Source organism: Oncorhynchus mykiss, chromosome 9, assembly GCF_057628025.1.
Source record: "Oncorhynchus mykiss isolate SJ-2025 chromosome 9, ASM5762802v1, whole genome shotgun sequence".
In the NCBI taxonomy this organism is placed as follows: domain Eukaryota; kingdom Metazoa; phylum Chordata; class Actinopteri; order Salmoniformes; family Salmonidae; genus Oncorhynchus; species Oncorhynchus mykiss.
The window spans coordinates 64,833,109-64,855,455 of record NC_143030.1 but is presented as its reverse complement, the minus strand read 5'-3'; the positions used below and the strand labels follow the sequence as shown (position 1 = coordinate 64,855,455).

At 40.8% G+C, this 22,347-nt stretch overlaps 1 protein-coding gene across 1 annotated transcript; it reads right to left on the bottom strand.

The window, feature by feature from the left end:
* Positions 1-1,057: 1,057 nt before the first annotated feature.
* On the bottom strand, positions 1,058-21,175 carry LOC110532545 (CD63 antigen). Its single transcript, XM_021616532.3, has 8 exons — positions 21,017-21,175; positions 19,767-19,852; positions 7,916-8,104; positions 4,999-5,073; positions 4,759-4,857; positions 3,504-3,650; positions 3,294-3,377; positions 1,058-1,736 (listed from the first exon to the last, which is right to left on the bottom strand). The coding sequence occupies exons 2-8, from the start codon at positions 19,830-19,832 to the stop codon at positions 1,671-1,673; spliced, it is 726 nt and encodes a 241-aa protein (XP_021472207.1). The 5' UTR covers positions 19,833-19,852; positions 21,017-21,175; the 3' UTR covers positions 1,058-1,670.
* Positions 21,176-22,347: the final 1,172 nt, after the last annotated feature.

The window sequence follows — 22,347 nt, the reverse complement described above, 5'->3', positions numbered from 1 at the left end:
AGCCTTGTCCTTGAATGCAAATTTACTGAACATACTTAATGTCAATGCAACAATTTCACTGAGTTACAGTTCATAAGGAAATCAGTCACATACCTTAGAGGTTTGGGCATGGATCAGAAATCAATTAGTGTCTGGTGTGACCATTTGCCTCATGCAGCATCTCCTTTGATCTGGCTGTTGATTGTGGCCTGTGCAATGTTGTCCCACTCTTCTTCCATGGCTGTATGCTGAATATTGGCGGGAACTGGAACACACTGTCGTACACATTGATCCAGAACATCTCAAAGAACTGGGACATGTTCAGCCTCCAGGAATTGTGTACAGATCCTTGCAACATGAGGCTGTGCATTGTTGAAACATGGTGACAGCAGCGGATGAATGGCACTGAGGATCTGTGTCTCTGCATTCAAATTGCCATGGATAAAATGCAATTGTGTCTGTAGCTTATGCCTGCCCATACCACCATGGGGCACTCTTATCAGCAAACCAGTCGCCCACACAACGCCATACATTGTCTGCAATTTGCCCGGTACAGTTGAAACCGGGAATCTGAAGATCACATTTCTCCAGCCAGTGGCCATTTGCCCACTGAAGTCAAAACTGAACTGCAGTTGGGTTAAGACCCTGTTGAGGAAGAGGAGCACGCAGATGAGCTTCCCGAGACAGTTTGACAGCTTGCGAAGAAATTCTTGGGCTGTGCAAACCTACAGTTTTATCAGCTGTCCTGGTGGCTGGTCTCAGATGATCCCACAGGTGAAGCCCAATGTGGAGGTTCTGGGCTGGCATAGTTACACATGGTTGTGAAGTTGGTTGTATGTACTGCCAGTCTCTAAAATTACATTGAGGCAGCTTATGGTTGAGAAATTAACCTCCTGCAAAAGCTCTGGTAGACATTCCTGCAGTCAGCATGCCAATTGCACACTCCCTCAACTTGAGACATCTCTGGTATTGTGTTGTGACAAAACTGCACATTTTAAAGTGGCCTTATGGTCCCCAGCACAAGGTGCACGCACATGTAATGATCATGCTGTTTAATCAGCTTCTTGAAATGCCACACTTGTCAGTTGAATTGTTTATTTTGTGAAAGGAGAAATGCTCACTAACAGGGATGTAAACAAATGTATGCACAACATTTGAGAGAAATTTGCTTTTTGTGCCAATGGAACATTACAGGAATCTTTTATTTCAGCTCATGAAAACACTTTACATGTTGTGTTTATATTTGTTCAGTGTAGATTCAGTGAGGAGCCAAAGAATGTTCCACTTGGACAACACTAGAGCGTGTCGGAGTCAAACAAAGGTGAAACATTAACTGAAATCTTTAATGTGAATCAGCAAGAACATTAGACTAGAATGTATTTATCAGAAAAAGTATTGAGTAGAAAAACGTTGATAAAATCAAGGTTAAAAATGTGAGTCAACAAAAACAAGTGCAAACTCCAATTTCAGAATGCTGCTCTATTTAAATACATAATTTTCTCAAAATGACTCAACATTGATATTCTTGGCAGGTTACATGTTGGCCTCAATGCAAAGTCACCTGTTATGTGTTTACATTGAGAATAAGAAATTTGTAAAGAAATGATAGATGTTACTCAATCACAAATATTGGAACATAATTTGACATAAGAGAGCAGCGGACTGAGCCACTCCCCTCATTGGCAGAATGATCACATGACTTCGTAGCCACTGCGAATGCCCCTCATCAACATACAGGCGAATATGATGCCCATGATCTGAAAACACACAAAATCAGTTAGAAAACAGTATAATATATATTAAATAAATAAAGTGCCTTCGGAAAGTATTCAGACACCTTGACTTTTCCCACTTTACATTACAGCCTTATTCGAAAATGAATTAAATATAACCATTTCCTCAGCAATCGACAATACACCAGAATGACAAAGTTAAAACGGGTATAGAAATTTTAGCAAAATTTACTCAAAACAAAAAAACATACCAAAATTGCATCCTGTTTCCATTGATCAACTTTGAGATGTTTTTACAACTTGATTATATTTATTATGGATCCCCATTAGCTGCTGCCAAGGCTGCAGCTATGTGTTGCAGCCTTGGAATTGTCCAGAGAGTTCAGAGACTGGTTTGTGTCGAGGCACAGATCTGGGGACGGGTACCAAAATAATTCTGCAGCATGGGTCCCAAGAGCAGTGGCATCCATCATTCTTAAATGGAAGAAGTTTGGAACCACCAACTCTTCCTAGAGCTGGCCGCCCGGCCAAACTGAGCAATCGGCGGAGAAAGGCCTTGGTCAGGGAGGTGACCAAGAACCCGATGGTCACTCTGACAGAGCTTTTGAGTTCTTCTGTGGAGATGGGAGAACCTACCAGAAGGACAACCATCTCTGCAGCACTCCACCAATCAAGTCTTTATGATAGAGGGGCCAGACGGAAGAGACTCCTCACTGAAAAGGCACATGACAGCCCACTTGGGGTTTGCCAAAAGGCACCTAAAGACTCAGACCATGAGAAACAAGATTCTCTGGTCTGATGGAACCAAGATTGAACTCTTTGGCCTGAATGCCAAGCGTCACATCTGGAGGAAACCTGGCACCATCCTTACGGTGAAGTATGGTGGTGGATCATCATGCTGTGGGGATGTTTTTCAGCAACAGGGACTGGGAGACTAGTCAGGATCGAGGGAAAGATGAGCAGAGCAAAGTACAGAGAGATCCTTGATGAAAACCTGCTCCAGGGCAGACTTGGGGCAAAGGGTCACCTAACAGGACAACGACCCTAAGCACACAGCCAAAACGTAGGAGTGGCTTTGGGACAAGTCTCAATGTCCTTGAGTGGCCCAGCCAGAGCACGGACTTGAACCCAATCAAACATCTACTAGAGACAAGAAAATAGTTGTGCAGCACCACTCCCCATCCAACCTGACAGAGCTTGAGGGGATCAGCAGAGAAGAATGGGAGAAACTGCCCAAATACAGGTGTGCCAAGCTTGTAGAGTCACACCCAAGACTGTAATCGCTGCCAAAGGTGCTTCAACAAAGTACTGAGTAAAGGGTCTGAATACTTATGTAAATGTGATCAGTTTTGTATTGGCTATATATTAAAAACATGAAAAAATAAGTTTTTGCTTTGTCATTATGGGGTAGTGTGTGTAGATTGAGGAATAAGGCTGTACCCTAACAAAATGTTGAAAAAGTCATGGGGTCTGAATATGTTCCGAAGGCACTGTGTGTGTTGAACTAGCATCTACAATCTATGCGTCTTCTGAGCCCAGGATTTGTGTGTGCAAATGTATATGCTTTGTGTTTGTTCCTACCTGCAGGAAAGCGATCACCAGTGCCGCTACAATGACCCACATGATGTTCTTCTTCAACAGCTCCTCCACAACAGTCTGACACCCCTAGATAGCAATCAGAGAAAATGTCATTCCCAACTCCAATACACTGTTCTGGAGGTCTTTTTGCTTGGATGAATTGGTGTTTTTATTTCACGCAAAAAACAAAACAACCACTGGGTTGAACCTTACCATCTGGTGCACCTTACTTGAATCCTCCATGGCCCCCTGACCACAGCCAGCGGTGTCATTGACACAGCAGGAGTCTGGCACAGAGTTTGTGCCAGGCCCAAAGTTGCCTCTCCAATCAGTGGCGTTGATCACTCCACAGCATTTCAGCTGGATGAAGAACAGCAAGAAGGTTGAGAATGAGTTTGAACATGAAAGGTATACAGGGAAAGCCAGATAGAGGAAGAGACAACGGCAAAATTAGGTAGTAAGGTTAGTAAGTTCAACGAGGGAAACAGACCGGATCAGGCCAGGATATTCCTCAATGTCAACAGAAGATAAAGACAAGATAAACATCGTGGCATAGTAGACACACTAACAAGATAGTCATGTTACACGAGGTACCAAATTAAACAAATAAAGTAAGACACACAGAATGCAAACTCTTCACATTACGACAAATGTAAGATGCAGGATTGAGTGCAGTGAAATGTCTAGATTTGCAGTAGTATGTTGCAATGTAATGACAGTCCTGATGGAAACATAACATTTGTCGGTAAACTTTCCAAACATCAACAAAACGTTAAAATGAATTAGCATGAAATATAAATGGAAATGCTTTAATGTGGAAATATTTATATTACCATCAATTCGAAGTAAACTTGGAGTCATGTGATGACATTTGTGGTCCTCCAACTATGACTCGTTGGGAAAGCATGCAGTTTATTCAGCTACAGATGAAATAAGTTACGATGAACTTCACAGGGTGGTGAATGTGCAATGTGAGGAGCTTGATGCTCCTTTCCAATAAATATTGAGGGTCTTATTCTGGTGATCGTCGATGCTTGGATGTCATTTGACAAACAAAAACACTTGTGCGTAATAATCTCATGTAGGCTATAACCGCACTACATGCCAGCTGTTGGCTAGAGCACAGGTGCCAATACCAGAGTGGGCACAAAAATTGTGAAGAAAATATCAGTAGAGTTGAAAATGTGATGGAAACCCATTGAACCTTTTTATTTTGGGGAATTTAACCGCAAAATGTATTTTTATGTGCACTACGTCCTCACGCGCAGCCATTTATCTGCAACAAGTCAATTTGATGGAAACATCTCTGGTATAAAAGTGTGTACATTGTCATTATGCAGATTTTTGAATATTCGCATGAAAACCAATCTCCAATTGGATGGAAAACTAGCTAGTGTATGTCAATTGTTTCTTTTGTTCCAAAGTATATAGATCTACCATCTACCAATACTTAATGGTTGATACCAACATCAATCTGCAGGTTATCCAGGGCCTTCTGGAATTCGTCGGTGCCGTTGCTGTATTTGGTGACCATGTCATTGAGACTCTCATGGACAATGACTGTCAGCTAAATAAAGAAAAACATGGTTAACTTGTGTAATTACAAAATGAAGTTGATAGGTGTGGACTGTACATACGTTATAGTATAGATAATTAGACGTAAAAAAAAAGAGAAAAAAGAAGCTGCCTGAAATACGAGTATACTCACGTTGCCTCTGAAGACATATCCAGCGATGGCCGCACCAATCTCCGTGATAATGATCAGACCCAGAAGGAGAGAGAACTTGGGAGAAAATATACAAATGAAAAATATTAGCTATTTTTGGAAGATTAAAGGATTTAAACAAATAAGCAAAAAAATGTATAAGGATTTAGATTGAGCTATTGTAAAATATATTACATGGCCAAAAGTATGTAGACTCATGCTCTTGAACATTCCAAAATCATGGGCATTATAATGGAGTTGGTCCTCCCTTTGCTGCGATAACATCCTCCACTCGTCTGGTAAGGCTTTCCACTAGGTGTTGGAACATTGGAAGCAAGGCCCTGCAGCATTCAACCACAAGAGCGTCGGGCACGGATGTTGCGTGATTAGGCCTGGCTTGCAGTCGGTGTTCCAATTCATCCCAAAGGTGTTCGTTCGATGGTGTTGAGGTCAGTGCTCTGTTCAGGCCAGTCAAATTATTCCACACCAAATCTCAAACAATTTCTGTACGGATCTCTTTGTGCACGGGGGTATTGTCATGCTGAAACCGGAACGGGCATTCCCCGAACTGTTGCCAAAAAGTTAAAAGCACAGAATTGTCTAGGATGTCATTTTATGCTGTAGCGTTGATTTCCCTTCACTGGAAATCAGGGGCTTAGCCCGAACCATGAAACAGTCCCAGACCATTATCCCTCCTCCACAAAATGTTACATTTGGCACTATGCATTGTAGCGTTCTCTTGCCTTCCGCCAAACCCAGATTTGTCTGTCGGACTGCCAGATGGTGAAGTGTGATTTAACACTCCAGAGAACGCGATTCCACTGCTCCAGAGTCCAATGGCTTTGAGCTTTACACCACTCCAGCCAATGCTTGGCATTGTGCATGGTCATCTTAGGCTTGTGTGCAGCTGCTCGGTCATGGAAACACATTAAATGGCTTCCTTTTTTTTTTATGAAGCTCCCTCTCAACAGTTATTGTGCTGACATTGCTTCCAAAGGCAGTTTGGAACTCTGTAGTGAGTGTTGCAACGGAGGACAGCTGTAACCGAGGACAAGAACTAACAGTTGGCCAGGGCAGCTCTAGCAGGGCAGAAATTTTACCAAACTGACTTGTTGGAAAGGTGACATCCTATAAAAAGGTGTCACGTTGAAAGTCACTGAGCTCTTGAGTAGGGCCATTCTACTGCCAATGTTTGTCTATGGAGATTGCATGACAGTGTGCTCGATTTTTTCCACCTGTCAGCAACGGGTGTGTCTGAAGTAGCAGAATCCACTAGTTTGAAGGGGTGTCCACGTCATGTACTTTTCATGTACAATTTTATCGTCTTTATGGAACAAAAAATATATTCACTAGACTAAATGTTGCCTAGATGCATTGTCAGATGCATCTAGGCAACAGATGCATTGGTTCAGACTACTTTTCCAAAACAAGATCAAACGTATGTGGACATAGGGTTGTTACGGTGACCGTATTACCGCCACACCGGCGTTCACAAGTCATGATGGCAGTCAAATTCCATATGACGGTTTAGTCAAGGTAATAGGCTTTTCCAAGCAAATGTACTGCTTGGTACTTAGCACTCTACGGTCCCTCTAATTTTATTATTTAACAAGGCAAGTCAACAAATTCTTATTTACAGTGACGACCTACCAGGGAAAAGTGGGTTAACTGCCTTGTTCAGGGGCAGAATGACAGATATTTTTACCTTGTCAGCTCGGGGATTCGATCTAGCAATCTTTTGGTTACTGGCCCAACACTCTAACCACTAGACTACCCTGCTGTCCCTAATCACTCGGACATTAATGCAAAGGTATTTGAAAATCATGAAAGCCCATGAGCTCATGTTGAGCAACATAGGCTATATAATTGCGTGAGAAAGAGTTGACTGCGTCAAGGTTCGTATCACTTGTAGCCTGTGAGAAGGACCCGATCACGTGAAGGGCATTGACTAATAAGTATTGAGAAATCTGAGAGAACCATGCGAGTGAGGTGCTTCGGAACACGCAGACGGGAGAAGGGAATTATGATTATATTCAGCCCTAGGGCACAACAGCCACAGGCCGCAAAAGGCGGCGGGTCGTTACATCCTCACAAAGGGGATGCCGCATTATCAAGTGCTTGTCAAAATTGTCAATGAGAGTGATGAAATGTGTACAGCCTGCACAAAAAAAAAAAAAGCAGAGCACCTTTTCATGCACCTTTTTTCAAATCAGTCACATCATGCAGTCTGACAATGATTTCAAAATCTAAAACATATAGCCCAGCATTTTTATCACAACTAAAGTTAGATAAATCTCTAAATTAAGCATGTCGCTTTGTTAACCCCTCAAATCATTGAGAAAGTATGCTTCCTATTTTATTCAGCTATTTTCAATTATATTCTTCATTACTATAAAATGCTACAGAATTATAAGCAAATCTCGTCTGCTAAATTAACTAGTGTAGCCCACAGCCAAATGGCATAGCCAGATCAGGGCCTAACATAAGGACAAATCAGAGTACGCTATTCTGTTCTGAAATAGACTACATTTTCTTCAGACCAGTCTGAAATAAATGGATTTATTGTGAAGGTGTAGGCTATATTACATGGATTTATTAGACTTAAAAAATGTAGATGTTCCTATGGTCTGCAGGCTGTGTGGAGAAGCCAGGAGATGCTAAATGTGTTTGTTAATTAACAGTCAATTACTGTGAGACCAGCAGTTATTTGCTTGATAAATCACCAGCCGACATAATTTAATGACCGCCACAGCCCTATGTGGACACAAGATCAAACGTGTATACAACACTTTGTTTGGAATATCATGGTGACCACTATGCAGCAGTTCTACTGCATAGAGGTTATATCATGGTGACCACTATGCAGCAGTTCTACTGCATAGAGGTTATATCATGCGTGTCATGTTACACGTGAACATACCATGGTGACCATGCAGTAGCTCTCCTTCCAGGCTCCACAGCAGCCGAAAAAGGCGATGAAGAAGACAACGACCCCCACCACAATGAGGACAATGGGGGCTGACGAGGCTGAGACATTATTGATCACTACGGTGTTGTGGACAGCCACCTGAACCAAGACTCCCAGAACTACTAGAGTCAGACCACACAGCTAGAGAGAAAGAAACAGAGAGACGGAGTACATGATTAGAAGTCACAAATGTACATCTTCACACACGGTTTTCTACAACCATTGTACAACATAACAGATATTAAAACGTTTTGAAATATGTATGTGAATGGGATCCTAGTCTAAACCAAAGCATGTGAAGACAATTTCATAATCTGTACAACTGAATTATACATTTGTTATTATCAGAGGCCATAATTTAAAAAATGGCAAGAAAGTACTAAAGTGTATGTAAGACTAATGTACATCAGATCCTGGCTTAACGCAGTCTCAATCAAAAGATGTTTCAGGTCCTGTAATGAGTTCAGAATAGCATTCAGACCCAGAGCAACTTCTAGTAACCCCTTGTCACTCAGGAATGCTGGAACCAGTCAGGTTGCTGGGTCCTAAATTAGCATTCAAATGTCCTTGATCCATATTAGTTCACAAACGAGAAAATACTTTGAGGTAACCATGTAGTCACATTTGCTGCATCTTTACTTTAAAAGAGATGGTAGTCATTTGAAAATTAGTACTTAGTCCTCCCCCCATTTGAAGAGAAGTATTTGGACAAATTCAAAGTCAAAACCTTAGTATTCGGTCCCATATTCCTAGCATGCAATGACTACATCAAGCTTGTGACTCTACAAACTTGTTGGATGCATTTCCAGTTTGTTTTTCAGATTGTGCTTTGCTCAATAGGAACTGAATGTTGAATAATGTGTAATTTGAGTCACAATCGTGGATGCTACCATTATGGATAATCATTCATTAAAGTTGTGATTCAAGATACAGGAGGAAGAACCCAACAAAATATACTTATACAAAATATATATATTTTCTTTTTATCTAGGTACATCCAGCCCCCACTTTGGTCCTTTCATCATTGGTAACCCCAATGTAAATACTTGACATGGGTTATGATTAGGATTACTCGCTGCCTGGTTTCTATATAGTGGAGAGGTAGGTACACAGACACAAACACGATAACACAGGAGAGAGTGGCCATGAAACTAAATGTAGGCCTACATGTCACAAATGTTCTATTATAAACATTTTAAAAAACATCACTCACTAAGATTATCATGTAAAAATAAAATGAACTGTGTGCTATTAAAACACCCAAAAAGAAGGAGGGAAATCTCCCTCTCAATTTAAGGGGCTCTCTTGGCATGGGAAGCATATGTTTACATTGCTAAAGCAAGTGAAATAGATTTTTTTTTAAATGTTTTACAGTAAACATTACTCAAAAGTTCCAAAAGAATAAAAGACAATTCAAATGTAATGTCTATCTATATACAGTGTCGTAATGATGTGCAAATAGTTAGAAAATAAACAAATATAAGTTGCATTTACAATGGTGTTTGTTCTTCACTGGTTGCCCTTTTCTTGTAGCAACAGGTCACATCCTGCTGTGATTGCACACTGTGGGATTTCACCCAATAGATATGGGAGGTTATTTGAGCTGGAGTTGTTTTCAAATTCTTTGTAGGTCTGTTTAATCTGAGGGAAGTGTGTTTCTCTAATATGGTCATACATTTGGCAGGATTTTAGGAAGTGCAACTCAATTTCCACCTCATTTTGTGGGCAGTGTGCACATAGGCCGTCTTCCCTTGAGAGCCAGGTCTGTCTTCAGCAGCCTCTCTCAATAACAAGGCTATGCTCAGAGTCTGTACACAAAGATTTCCTCAATTGTGGGTCAGTCACAGTGGTCAGGCATTCTGCCACTGTGTACTCCATTTAGGGCCAAATAGCATTCTAGTTTGCGCTGTTTTTTGTAAATTCTTTCCAATGTGTCAAGTAATTACCTTTCGGTTCTCTCATGATTTGGTCGGGTCTAATTGTGTTGCTGTCCTGGGGCTCTGTTTGTGAACAGAGCCCCAGGACCAGCTTGCTTAGGGGGCTCTTCTCCAGGTTAATTTCTCTGTAGGTTATGGAAGGTTTGGGAATCGCTTTCTTTTAGGTGATTGTAGAATTTAACTGCTTTTTTCTGGATTTTTATCATTAGCGGGTATCAGCCTAATTCTGCTCTGCATGCATTATTTGGTGTTCTCCATTGTACGCGGAGGATATTTTTGCTGAAAATTGCAGTCTCAATTTGGTGTTTGTCCCATTTTGTGAATTTGATGAGCAGACCCCAGACCTCAACCATAAAGGGCAATGGGTTCCATAACTGATTCAAGTATTTTTAGCCAGACTCTAAACGGTATGTCGAATTATGTTTATTTTGATGGCATAGAAGCCCCTTCTTGCATTGTCTCTCAGATTTTTCACAGCTTGGTGGAAGGTAGCTGTGGCGCTGATGTTTAGGCTGAGGTATGTATAGTTTGTGTGCTCTTAGGACAATGGTGTCTAGATGTAATTGGTATTCGTGGTCCTGGCAACTGGACCTTTTTTGAAACACTGCTGTTTTTGTGAGATTTACTGTCAGGGCCCAGGTCTGACAAGATCTGCACAGAAGATCTAGGTGCTGCTGTACACCGTCCTTGGTTGGAGACAGGATCATCAGCAAATAGTAGACATTTGACTTCAGATTCTAGTACAATAAGGCCGGGTGCTGCAGACTGTTCTAGTTCCCTCGCCAATTCGTTGAGATATATATATTGAAGAGGGTGGGTGTTAAGTTGCATCCCTGTCTCACCCCCTGTCCCTATGGAAAAAAATGACAATTTTAACCGCACACTTGTTGTTTGTGGGCTCCCGAGTGGCACAGTGGTCTAAGGCACTCCATTTCAGTTCTAGAGACATCACTACAGACCCTGGTTTGATTCCAGGCTGTAACACAACCGGCTGTGATTGGGAGTCCCATTTGAGGGTGCACAATTGACCCCACGTCGCCCGGGCTAGGCAGTCATTGTAAATAAGAATTTGTACTTAACTGACTGGCCTAGCTAAATAAAATAAATTGTGTACATGGATTTTATAACGTCGTATGTTTTTACCCCCCAACACCACGTTCCATCAATTTGTATAGCAGGCCCTAATGCCAAATTGAGTCAAAAGCTTTTTTGAAATCAACAAAGCATAAGAAAACTTTGCCTTTGGTTTGTTTGTCAATTATGGTGTGCAAGGTGAATACGTGGTCTGTTGTACAGTAATTTGGTAAAAAGCCAATTTGACATTTGCTCAGTACATTGTTTTCACTGAGGAAATGTACGAGTCAGCTGTTAATGATCATGCAGAGGATTTTTCCAAGGTTGCTGTTGACGCATATCCCATGGTAGTTATTGGGGTCAAATTTGTCTCCACTTGTGGATTGGGTGATCAGTCCTTGGTTCCAGATAGAGGAATATGCCAGAGCTGAGGATGTTAAGAGTTTAAATATAGCCAAGTGGAATTTGTAGTCTGTCCATTTTATCATTTAATTTAGGATACCATCAACACCACAGGCATTTTTGGATTGGAGGGTTTGCATTTTGTCCTGTAGTTCATTCAATGTAATTGCAGAATCCAGTGGGTTCTGGGAGCCTAATACAGTTGAAATCAGAAGTTTACATAAACTAGTTAATGACACCAACCGAAGTGTTTCAACCACTCCACACATTTCTTAACTTCTTATGGCTCCCCAGTCTCAGTTGCGAATATATGCATATTATTATTAGTATTGGATAGAAAGCACTAAAAAGTTTCCAAAACTGTCAAAATATTGTCTGTGAGTATAACAGAACTGATATTGCAGGCGAAACCCTGAGGAAAATCAAAACAGGAAGTGGCTTCTATTTTGAAAACTCCATGTTCCATAGCCACCTTTGCTCCATTTAAAGGGAAATCAACCAGATTCCTTTTCCTATCGCTTCCTCAAGGTGTCAGTCTTTAGACAGTTTCAGGTTTTTAATTTTGAAAAATGAGCGAGAAAGATAACATCGCATCATTGTATGGCCGGGTGCCAGCAGCCTTTTGTATGCGTAACAGAGTTTGGGCAGCCATGGCCTTTCCCTCGCCGACTGAAAAAGACAGTTGCGGTTGATATATTGTCGATGATATATTTAAAAAAAAACCTGAGGATTGATTATTAAAAATGTGGACATTACGGATACATACCATTTGGAATTTGTCTGTTGTCGTGACCGCTCTTTCCTGTGGATTTCTGAACATAACGCACCAAACAAACGGAGGTATTTTGGATATAAAAATAATATTTTTGGAACAAAAGGAACATTTGTGTAACTGGGAGTCTCGTGAGTGAAAACATCCGAAGAGCAAAGGTAAACGATTAATTTGATTGCTTTTCTGATTTGTGACCAAGCTACTTGATGCTAGGTGTACATAATGTTTTGTCGAGCGATCGATAAATTTACAAACGCTTGGTTTGCTTTCGCTGTAAAGCATATTTTCAAAATCTGACACGACAGGTGGATTAACAAAAAGGCTAAGCTGTGTTTTGCTATATTGCACTTGTGATTTCATGAATATAAATATTTTTTGTAATATTATATGCAATTTCAGCGGTTGTTGATGACAATTATCCCGTTAACGGGATGGCAGCCATAAGAAGTTAAACTATAGTTTTGGCAAGTCGGTTAGGACATCTACTTCGTGCATGACAAGTAATTTTTCCAACAATTGTTTGCAGACAGATTATTTCACTGTATCATAATTCCAGTGGGTCAGAAGTTTACATACACTGAGTTGACTGTGCCTATAAACCGCTTGGAAAATTCCAGAAAAATTGTGTCATGGCTTCAGAAGCTTCTGATAAATGATGTCAATTAGCCTGAGTCAATTGGAGGTGTACCTGTGGATGTATTTCAAAGCCTACCTTCAAACTCAGTGCCTCTTTGCTTGACATCATCGGAAATTCAAAAGAAAATCAACCAAGACCTCAGAAATCTTTTTTTGACGTAGACTGCCACAAAAAAAGTAGACCTCCACAAGTCTGGTTCATCCTTGGGAGCAATTTCCAAACGCCTGAAGGTACCACGTTCATTTGTACAAACAATAGTACGCAAATTTAAACACCATGAGACCCCGCAGACGTTATACCGCTCAGCAAGGAGACACATTGTCACCTAGAGATGAACGTACTTTAGTGCGAAAGGTGCAAATCAATCCCAGAACAACAGCAAAAGACCTTGTGAAGATGCTGGAGGAAACAGGTACAAAAGTATCTATATCCACAGTAAAACGAGTCCTATATCGAAAACCTGAAAGGCCGCTCAGCAAGGATGAAGCCTCCGTTTCAAAACCACCATAAAAAAGCCAGACTACGGTTTGCAACTACACTTGGGGATAAAGACCGTACATTTTGGAGAAATGTCCTCTGGTCTGATGAAACAAAAGTAGACCTGTTTGGCCATAATGACCATCGTTATGTTTGGAGGAAAAAGGGGGAGGCTTGCAAGCCAAAGAACACCATCCCAACCGTGAAGCACGTAGGTGGCAGCATCATGTTGTGGGGGTGCTTTGCTGCAGGAGGGACTGGTGCACTTCACAGAATTGATGGCATCATGAGGCAGGAAAATACTGTGGATATATTGAAGCAACATCTCAAGACATCCGTCAGGAAGTTAAAGCTTGGTCGCAAATGGGTCTTCCAAATAGACATTGAACCTCAAGCATGCTTCCAAAGTTGTAGCAAAATGGCTTAAGGACAATTTAAAGGCAACACCACCCTGCATACCACTGCTGGCTTGCTTCAGTCCCTTAATGGGAGACCAGATGCTGCTGGAAGTGGTGTTGGAGGCCCAGTAGGAGGCCCTCTTTCCTCTGGTCTAAAAAATAAAAAAAGCTTGAAAGCTTGGTCGCAAATGGGTGTTCCAAATGGACAATGACCCCAAGCATACTTCCTAAGTTGTGGCAAAATGGCTTAAGGACAACAAAGTCAATGTATTGGAGTGGCCATCACAAAGCCCTGACCTCAACCCTATAGAAAATCTGTGGACAGAACTGAAAAAGCATGCGCGAGCAAGGAGGCCTACAAACCTGACGCAGTTACACCAGCTCGGTCAGGAGGAATGGGCCAAAATTCCCCCAACTTATTATGGGAAGCTTGTGGAAGGCTACCTGAAACATTTGACCCAAGTTAAACAATTTAAAGGCAATGCTACCAAATACTATTTGAGTGCATGTAAACTGACCTACTAGGAATGTGATTAAAGAAATAAAATAACTCTTATTATTCTGACATTTCACATCTTAAAATAAAAGTGGTGATCCTAACTGACCTAAGACAGGAAATATTTACTAGGATTAAATGTCAGGAATTGTGAAAAACTGAGTTTAACCTGCTGCAATCCCGATACCGGGATCGATATGACAACTATCAGTGAAAATAGAGGGCGCCAAATTCAAACCACAGAAATCTCATAATTACAATTCCTAAAACATACATGTGTTTTATATCATTTTAAAGCTATTCTCGTTGTTAATCCCACCAAAGTGTCTGATTTCAAATAGGCTTTTCAGCGAAAGCACTACAAAAGATCAGGTTAGGTCTCGACCAAACCACAATAAGCACAGCCATTTTCCAGCAAAATATAGCATTCACAAAAACCAGAAAATAAAGAACTCAATGTTAGTGATTAATTTTCTCTTCATCAGATGACACTCGCAGGACTTGATCTTACACAATACATGCATGTTTTGTTTGATAAAGTTCATATTTATATAAAACAATCTGAGTTTACATTGACGCGTTAGATTCACTAGTTCCAAAAACATCAAGTAATTTTGCATCGCCACCTCATTCAACAGAAATACTCATCATAAATGCAGATGATAATATAGTTATACACATGGAATTATAGATATACCTCTCCTTAATGCAACCACTGTGTCAGATTTTTTTTAAAACTTCATGGATAAAGAAACGCATGCAATAATCTGAGACAGCGCTCAAAAGTAAAAACACCACAGCCGCAAAGATGGCGTCAACATAAACAAGAAATTACATGATAAATATTCCCTTACCTTTGATGATCTACATCAGAAAGCACTCCAGGAATCCCAGGTCCACAATAAATGTTTGTTTTGTTCGGAAATGTCCGTTATTTATGTCCAAATACCTTCTTTTGTTAGCGCGGTTTCTTCTGGTCAGCGTTATATCGGACAAAAACTTCTAAAAGTGATATTACCGGTCAAAATAAACATTTCACACTAAGTACAGAATCAATCATTAGGATGTTTAACATATAGCTTCAATAAAGTTCCAACCGGAGTATTCCTTCTTGTCTCCGTGAGCAATGGAACGCAAGTGACTACCATGAGGAAAAAAATGCAATCACAAAATGGCTGCTTGATGGACATTGATATATTCTGCTCTCATTCACTCCCACAACAACATAGAAGCCTCATTATAATTTATATTGATGGTTGACATCTAGTGGAACCCCTAGGCAGTGCAACATCATTCATATCTCAAGGGGATTTCATTGGGGACTCTGGTGAATACATACAAGCTCAGATTTCTGAATTCCTGTTTTGATTTCAACTCAGGATTATGCCTGCCAATATGAGTTGTTATGCTCACAGACATCATTCAAACAGTTTTAGAAACTTCAGAGTGTTTTCTATCCAATACTAATATGCAAATATGAGCAACTATGACTGAGGAGCAGGCCGTTTGATATGGGCACTTTTCATCCAAGCTACTCAAGACTGCCCTTGCAGCCATAAAAAGTTAAATGTATTTGGCAAAGGTGTATGTAAACTTCCAACTTCAACTGTAGTTGATTCTAAGATTTGTATTTGATCGTGTATATATTTTTGCTGTTCTTTGGTTATGGAGCCACAAAGATTGGAGAAGTTGTTTATCCATACACCTCCATTTTGGATAGATAAATGTTTTCCAATTTTCCCAGAAGTGGTTAGAGTCTATGAATTGTTCAATTACATTGAGCTGATTTCTGACGTGCTGTTCCTTCTATTCCGTACTGTATTTCTGTATCGTTTTAGTGACTGACCATAGTTAAGAAGTAGGCTCAGGTTCTGTCTCCCCGTTTTTGGTTGGATAGGTTTCTCAATTGCTTTCTTAGGTTTTTCCATTCTTCATCATTGTTCATTTTCTTCGGTTTTCTATTTGAGATTTTTAGATTTGATAGGGAAGCTGAGAGGTCAAATATACTGTTTAGGTTTTCTACTGCCAAGTTTCTACCTTCTTTATTACAGTGAAATATTTTGCTCAGGAAATTGTCTTGAATGGATTGAATGTTGTTTGGTAGATTTCCACATTACTTTCCTTCCATCTATAGTATTTCTTAATATTATTCAGTTCATTTGGTGTTGATGCTGCATGATTGAGCAGAGCTCTGTTCAAGTAGTAGTGTGAGTTTGCTATGTTCTGATAGAGCATTCCATTCAGTCAGTCCACTGACACCCCTAAGAGACTCTGGGTTGAGGTCAGTGAAAGTAGATGAGCTATAGGTGTACCTACCATAGGAGGCCCCAACGAAGCCTACCATTGACTATGTACATGCCTTCTCTCAAGAAGAGAGAAGACCCAGAATTAGTCTGGAAATCTACACAGTAAGGGATTAGACCAGCGATCTTAACTTTTCACACGAACGCTTTGTATCAGTGAACAAGTCACATGATATTGTCATAACACTGAAATGGTCACAAGACTCAGATTCCACTTTTAGCCTCTGATTCTCTCTCCTCCTCCCCACCACACCCCCTTTACACACATGATATTGGGATTACTCCGAATATCACACATGGACATTTCCTATAGCAGGATATGGACTTGTTCAATATCCTGAGATATGAAGAGAGAAAATAGGATGTTGCATGGTGACACATACATTGCATGTGTTCTCAGCACATTCAATAGATTAAGCTATATTGATTCCAGATATGCGTCTCTTGGCAGAGGTCCATATCCGGATCTTGATATGCTGATTTTAAGATGGCGCCGAATAGGTTGGCTGACGTTTTACATGCTCCTAACCAACTGCTATTTTGTTGGTTGTTTTTTTGCGTTATTTGTAACTTATTTTGAACATAATGTTGCTGCTACCGTCTCTTATGACTGTAAATAACCTCTGGACATCAGAACAGCGATTACTCACCACAAACTGGAATATGCTTTTTCCTTTAACAAGTCCAACGAGAAGGATATACTGCCTTCCCGGGAACAGGTCCAAATCCCCATCATTTGCCTTCTAAGAATCCATAGGAGAGCGAGTAAACTCCCACTGCCATCTGTTCTAAATGGCTAACAAGCAATCATTGGAAAATAAAATGTATTACAATTATCCTACCAAGGGGGCATTAAAAACTGTAATATCTTACGTTTCACCGAGTCGTTGCTGAACGACAACACGGATAATATAGAGCTGGCGGGATTTTCCATGCACCGGCAGAACAGAGAAGCTACGTCTGGTAAACCAATAACAGCTGGTGCGCGATGTCTAATATTAAAGAAGTCTCAGGGTATTGCTCGCCTGAGGGAGAGTACACTATGGTAAGCTGTAGACGACGCTATCTATATTATTCGTAGCCGTCTATTTACCACCACAGCCCGATGCTGGCACTAAGACCGCACTCAACCAACTCGATAAGGCCATAAGGAGTACCTCAACGCCATTGGATGAATTCCGCAACTTACTCCATCCAGTCTGTGCTAGCAAAACAGTCCGGTTGCATCTGCGTCATCTGACCACTTATTGAGTGTCACTGGTACTTCCTGCTTTAGTTTTCGCTTGTGAGCAGGAATCAGGAGGATAGAATTATGGTCCGATTTGCAGGAGAGAGCTTTGTATATATGCATGTATGGAGAAAAGATGGTTGTTTTTTCCCCCTCTGGTTGCACATGTGACATGCTGGTAACTGATTTAAGTATATCTGCATAGGAGTGCCACTTTTCTTGTTTGCTTATGGCCTTATCGAGTTGGTTGAGTACCACCTCAGTCATCGACTCGACTTCATCAATAAATGCATCAATGACATCGTCCCCACAGTGACTGTACGTACATATTCCAACCAGAAGCCATGGATTACAGGTAACAGCCGCATCGAGCTAAAGGCAAAAGCTGCCACTTTCAAGGAGCCGGATACTAATCTGGATGCTTATAAGAAATCCCACTATGCCCTCAGACGAACCATCAAACAAGCAAAGCGTCAAGACCGTATTAAAATTGAGTCCTTTTCATATGTGGCAGGGCTTGAAAACTATTATGGACTACAAAGGGAAACCCAGACGTGAGCTGTCCAGTGACAAGCAACACCAAAGCATGCACGAGATCATCAGCTGTTCTGGATGACTCATAACGCCGATGTGAACGCCGGTAGCCGATGTGAGCAAGACCTTTAAAAACAGGTCAACATGCACAAAGCCGGTGTACTCAAAGCATGTGCGGACCAACTGGCAAATGTCGTCACTGACATTTTCAACCTCTCCCTGACAGAATCTGTAAAATCTACATGTTTCAAGCAGACCACCATAATCCCTGTGGCCAAGGAAGCAAATGTAACCTGCCTAAATTATTACGGCCCCATAGCACTTACGTTGGTAGCCATGAAGTGTTTTGAAAGGCTGACAAAAGCATCCTCCCGGATACCCTAGACCCACTCCCATACCGCCGCAACAGATTCACAGATGACGCAATCTCACTGGACATAAGGAGCACCTATGTGAGAATACTGTTCATTGACGACACCACATAGCTCATCACTAAGCTAAGGACCCTGGGACTAAACACCTCCCTCTGCAACTGGATCCTGGACTTCCTGATGGGCTGGCCCCAGGTGGTAAGGGTAGGCAACAACACGTCTGCCATGCTGATCCTCAACACTGGGGCCCCTCAGCGGTGTGTACTTAGTCCCCTCCTGTACTCCAATCACCACAACTGCATGGCCAAACACGACTCCAACACCATCATTAGCCTCTCTAGGGTATGTGGGACGCTAGCGTCCCATCTGGCGAACATCCAGTGAGATTGCAGAGCACCAAATTCAAATACAGAAATACTCATTATAAGAATTCAGAAAACAAAACATATTTTACATAGGTTTAAAGATGAACTTCTTGTGAATCCAACCACGGTGTCGTGTCTTTGGCTATACCGGATTAAGTGATATGACATGCTATTCTATCAAATAATTTCTCCATAATTAATATTACCCGATTGAGCTAATCATGTAAATGTAATTAACGAGAGTCGTGCACCACAAAATAATATTTACAGAGCTGTTATCTTCCGAATAAACGCTTAAAGACCTAGTAATAGCTTACATCAATAGCAGTCAATATTAATTGTCATCTTAATTCAGTCTCATCTGAAAGTTGATGGTTGATGGCCCCATCAACTTTCAGAATTAGTCAAATCTCCCTCAGTTTTATTCTGTTACAAAGATGTGGTATCTGTACAGTTATTCCTGTTAATGTGTTTTTGTAAAAATGTTCAGTGGAAATTATTAAAAGTAGTCCAAGTGCATAGAGTTATTTGGTTTGTTAAACTCTGAAATCCAGGGGTTTTGTTTGGTATCAGATTTGTCAATGAAAAATGTATCTCAGCGTAACCATGGAATTGTTCTGCAGCAGTTTGAGGAACTGAACTCCCTGAATTACTCCTGAGATGGGTTAACCAAGTGTCAGAGGCATTTCACAATCAATCCAGATGCTGAGCTGTATTAGAGCCACAAGTTAACACTTAACAGACCTCACAGGACAGAAGCAGCACATCCTAGCCAGTCGGGATTCCAAACTTCCATCTGCATTACTCACCCAGAAGATGAAGTTGAAAAAGAAGAGTAGGTACTTCACACATTTCATTCCCCCCTCGACACCCATGGTTAGTCCGTATCAAGTCCCTGGATCAACACAAAGAAAAATCCATTTGAACCAGAGACATTAAATAACTTTATTACAAATAGTGTGATATAGTTTCAGGTTATCGCTTGTTGCTGCATCGTCTAGGCCTAGTGTGTTTAGCTCGGCTCACATTTTATTGTGTCAATGGTGACAGAAAACTGGCATGGTATGCTGAGAATATGTACGAATGAAAGGAAAATATTGACGGGTAGGCCAGTAATCAGTTGATGTAAAAACTTTTTTTTTTAAAGAGTGTCAATGAAAGGAATCAGTTGATGTGTGGGGGAACATTTTAATTGTCACCTGAGGCAAAAGTGATTCAACACACATAAGAACATATAGAAACTGTCCAGTAAAATATTACTCATAAATTCACAAGGGTGTGATGTCTGATCAACAGTTGAGAATCACAGGCTTGCTGACAGTGAAAGGCCTTTTCCCGCATCAGATTAACACATTTGTTTCAAGAGTTTAGTGCGCAACACTATATGCGTTCAAATCTGGGGTAAATGTAATCTCATTGGATTTCATTAGGCAACATGAAAAATCCCCTGTTTTGTGCTCGATTAGCATCCAGAATGGTCTGTAATGTAGGCTATGGTTCATAAAAATAATGTTGGTTCTAATAGTGGGGGACAGGTTCATAAAAATATATTCTTATTTTTTGCTTTCCTGTTTCAGATAAATTCAATTCACATCTAATTATCTGCATTAGCTATGTAGGCATGCTATTAATTAATATGACAAAATAACTATGGGGGAAAAAACAATAGATATTGGAACCATTACTACGTGAGAAGCCTTATAGCATTTTGACTGAAAGTTTACTTTATAAGACTGCGACATCCATTGCTCGCCACAGCAGTGAACCACCAATCACACAACAAAACACACCGGGGCAGAGGATACGAAGTTAACTATTGTTGTAGCCAAATTTGATTTGTTGTACAGTTTTTGTAGCTAAATTCCATTACTACTAAGTAACCGTAAAGACAGAAGGTTATTATATTAGGCTTCAATCTTAGTTCAACGTGTCGATTGCGCATTCTCGAAACGAACCTCTATTTATCGCTCGTACCATCTTTTTGTATTTAATTTCATAATGACTATAGGCTACAACGTTAACCAAAACAATATATGGATTAAAAAGGCGTACTATTTACCTTTTTCCCAACAAGAAAATAGTAGAGGCGTCAAAGTAATTCGAGGCGATGGTTGAAATGTGGAAACAAACTGGTGAAGTAAGCGACGCAATTCTCCGTTTTATAAGCCCCTCCCTCTCTATGTCTGATCCAGCAATCGTTAACATGATCATGGAAAGTGACCGAGAAGTCAACACAAGCCAAGATTCACTTTCATCTACAGTACACCAACACACATTAGCAGTTGTCAGTTGAGCGGAGCCTGTACTCTTTCAAGGTGAAGCACTATTTATTTCAGATGCAGAAATCTGAAATATTTATTTTAGTTCAATGCAGATGGCCCGATAAGCCAATGTGCGGGAGCACTTATTGGTCGGCCCAATTTAGGTAGTATGTACATTAATGTATAGTTAAATTGACTATGCATATATGATATATGATCATTACTGTGACGTGGGTAAGGAAGAGTGTTTTGAAAACTGATGTTAACCTTTTCTTGTTATAACCTTTTTTAGCAAGACATATCTTCCAAAGGTTGGGGAGTGGCAATCTTTACCAAGGATCACCTTGAGTGCTCGGTTGTCTCCACCAAGTCTGTCCCCAAACAATTTGATTTGCTGGTTTTAAATATAAACATTTCAAATAGATATTTGACTGTTGCTGGGTGCTATCGTCCTCCATCAGCACCCGCCTGTACCCTACCTGCCCTAAGCTCTCTCCTGGCCCCTTACACTAAGTCTGAATTTGTCCTGCTAGGTGACCTAAACTAGGACATGCTTAAACCACCTGACCAAGTCCTAAAGCAATGGGACTTCCTATAGCTCAGGCAGTAGGAAGCTCTCTCATCCATTTATATGCAGATGATAGTCTTATACTCAGCTGGCCCCTCCCCAGATTTTGTTTTAAATGCTTTTACAACAAAGCTTTCCAACAAGCTACCCTTGACCCTGTTCTGAACACCTCCAAAACAAAGGTTATGTGGTTTGGTAAGAAGAATGCCCCTCTCCCCACAGGTGTGATTATTACCTCTGAGGGTTTAGAGGTTGAGGTAGTCACCTCATACAAGTAGTTGGGAGTATGGCTAGATGGTACACTGTCCTCTCAGCACATATCAAAGCTACAGGCTAAAGTTAAATCTAGACTTGGTTTCCTCTATCGTAATCGCTCCTCTTTCACCCCAGCTGCCAAACTAACCCTGATTCAGATGACCATCCTACCCATGCTAGATTACAGAGACATAATTTATAGATCGGCAGGTAAGGGACCTCTCGAGCGACGAGATGTTCTTCACCATTCGGTCATCAGATTTGCCACCAATATAAACAGTTGAACTAAGCTCATGAGAAATGTAT

Excerpts from the sequence above, each read along its gene's own strand:
- LOC110532545 (XM_021616532.3), bottom strand. The coding sequence starts at position 19,832 with ATGGGTGTCGAGGGGGGAATGAAATGTGTGAAGTACCTACTCTTCTTT. Across the intron at positions 8,105-19,766 it reads TTTTCAACTTCATCTTCTGG|CTGTGTGGTCTGACTCTAGT; the intron begins GTGAGTAATGCA and ends CTTTCTCTCTAG. Across the intron at positions 3,378-3,503 it reads CAAGTAAGGTGCACCAGATG|GGGTGTCAGACTGTTGTGGA; the intron begins GTAAGGTTCAAC and ends ATTGCTATCTAG.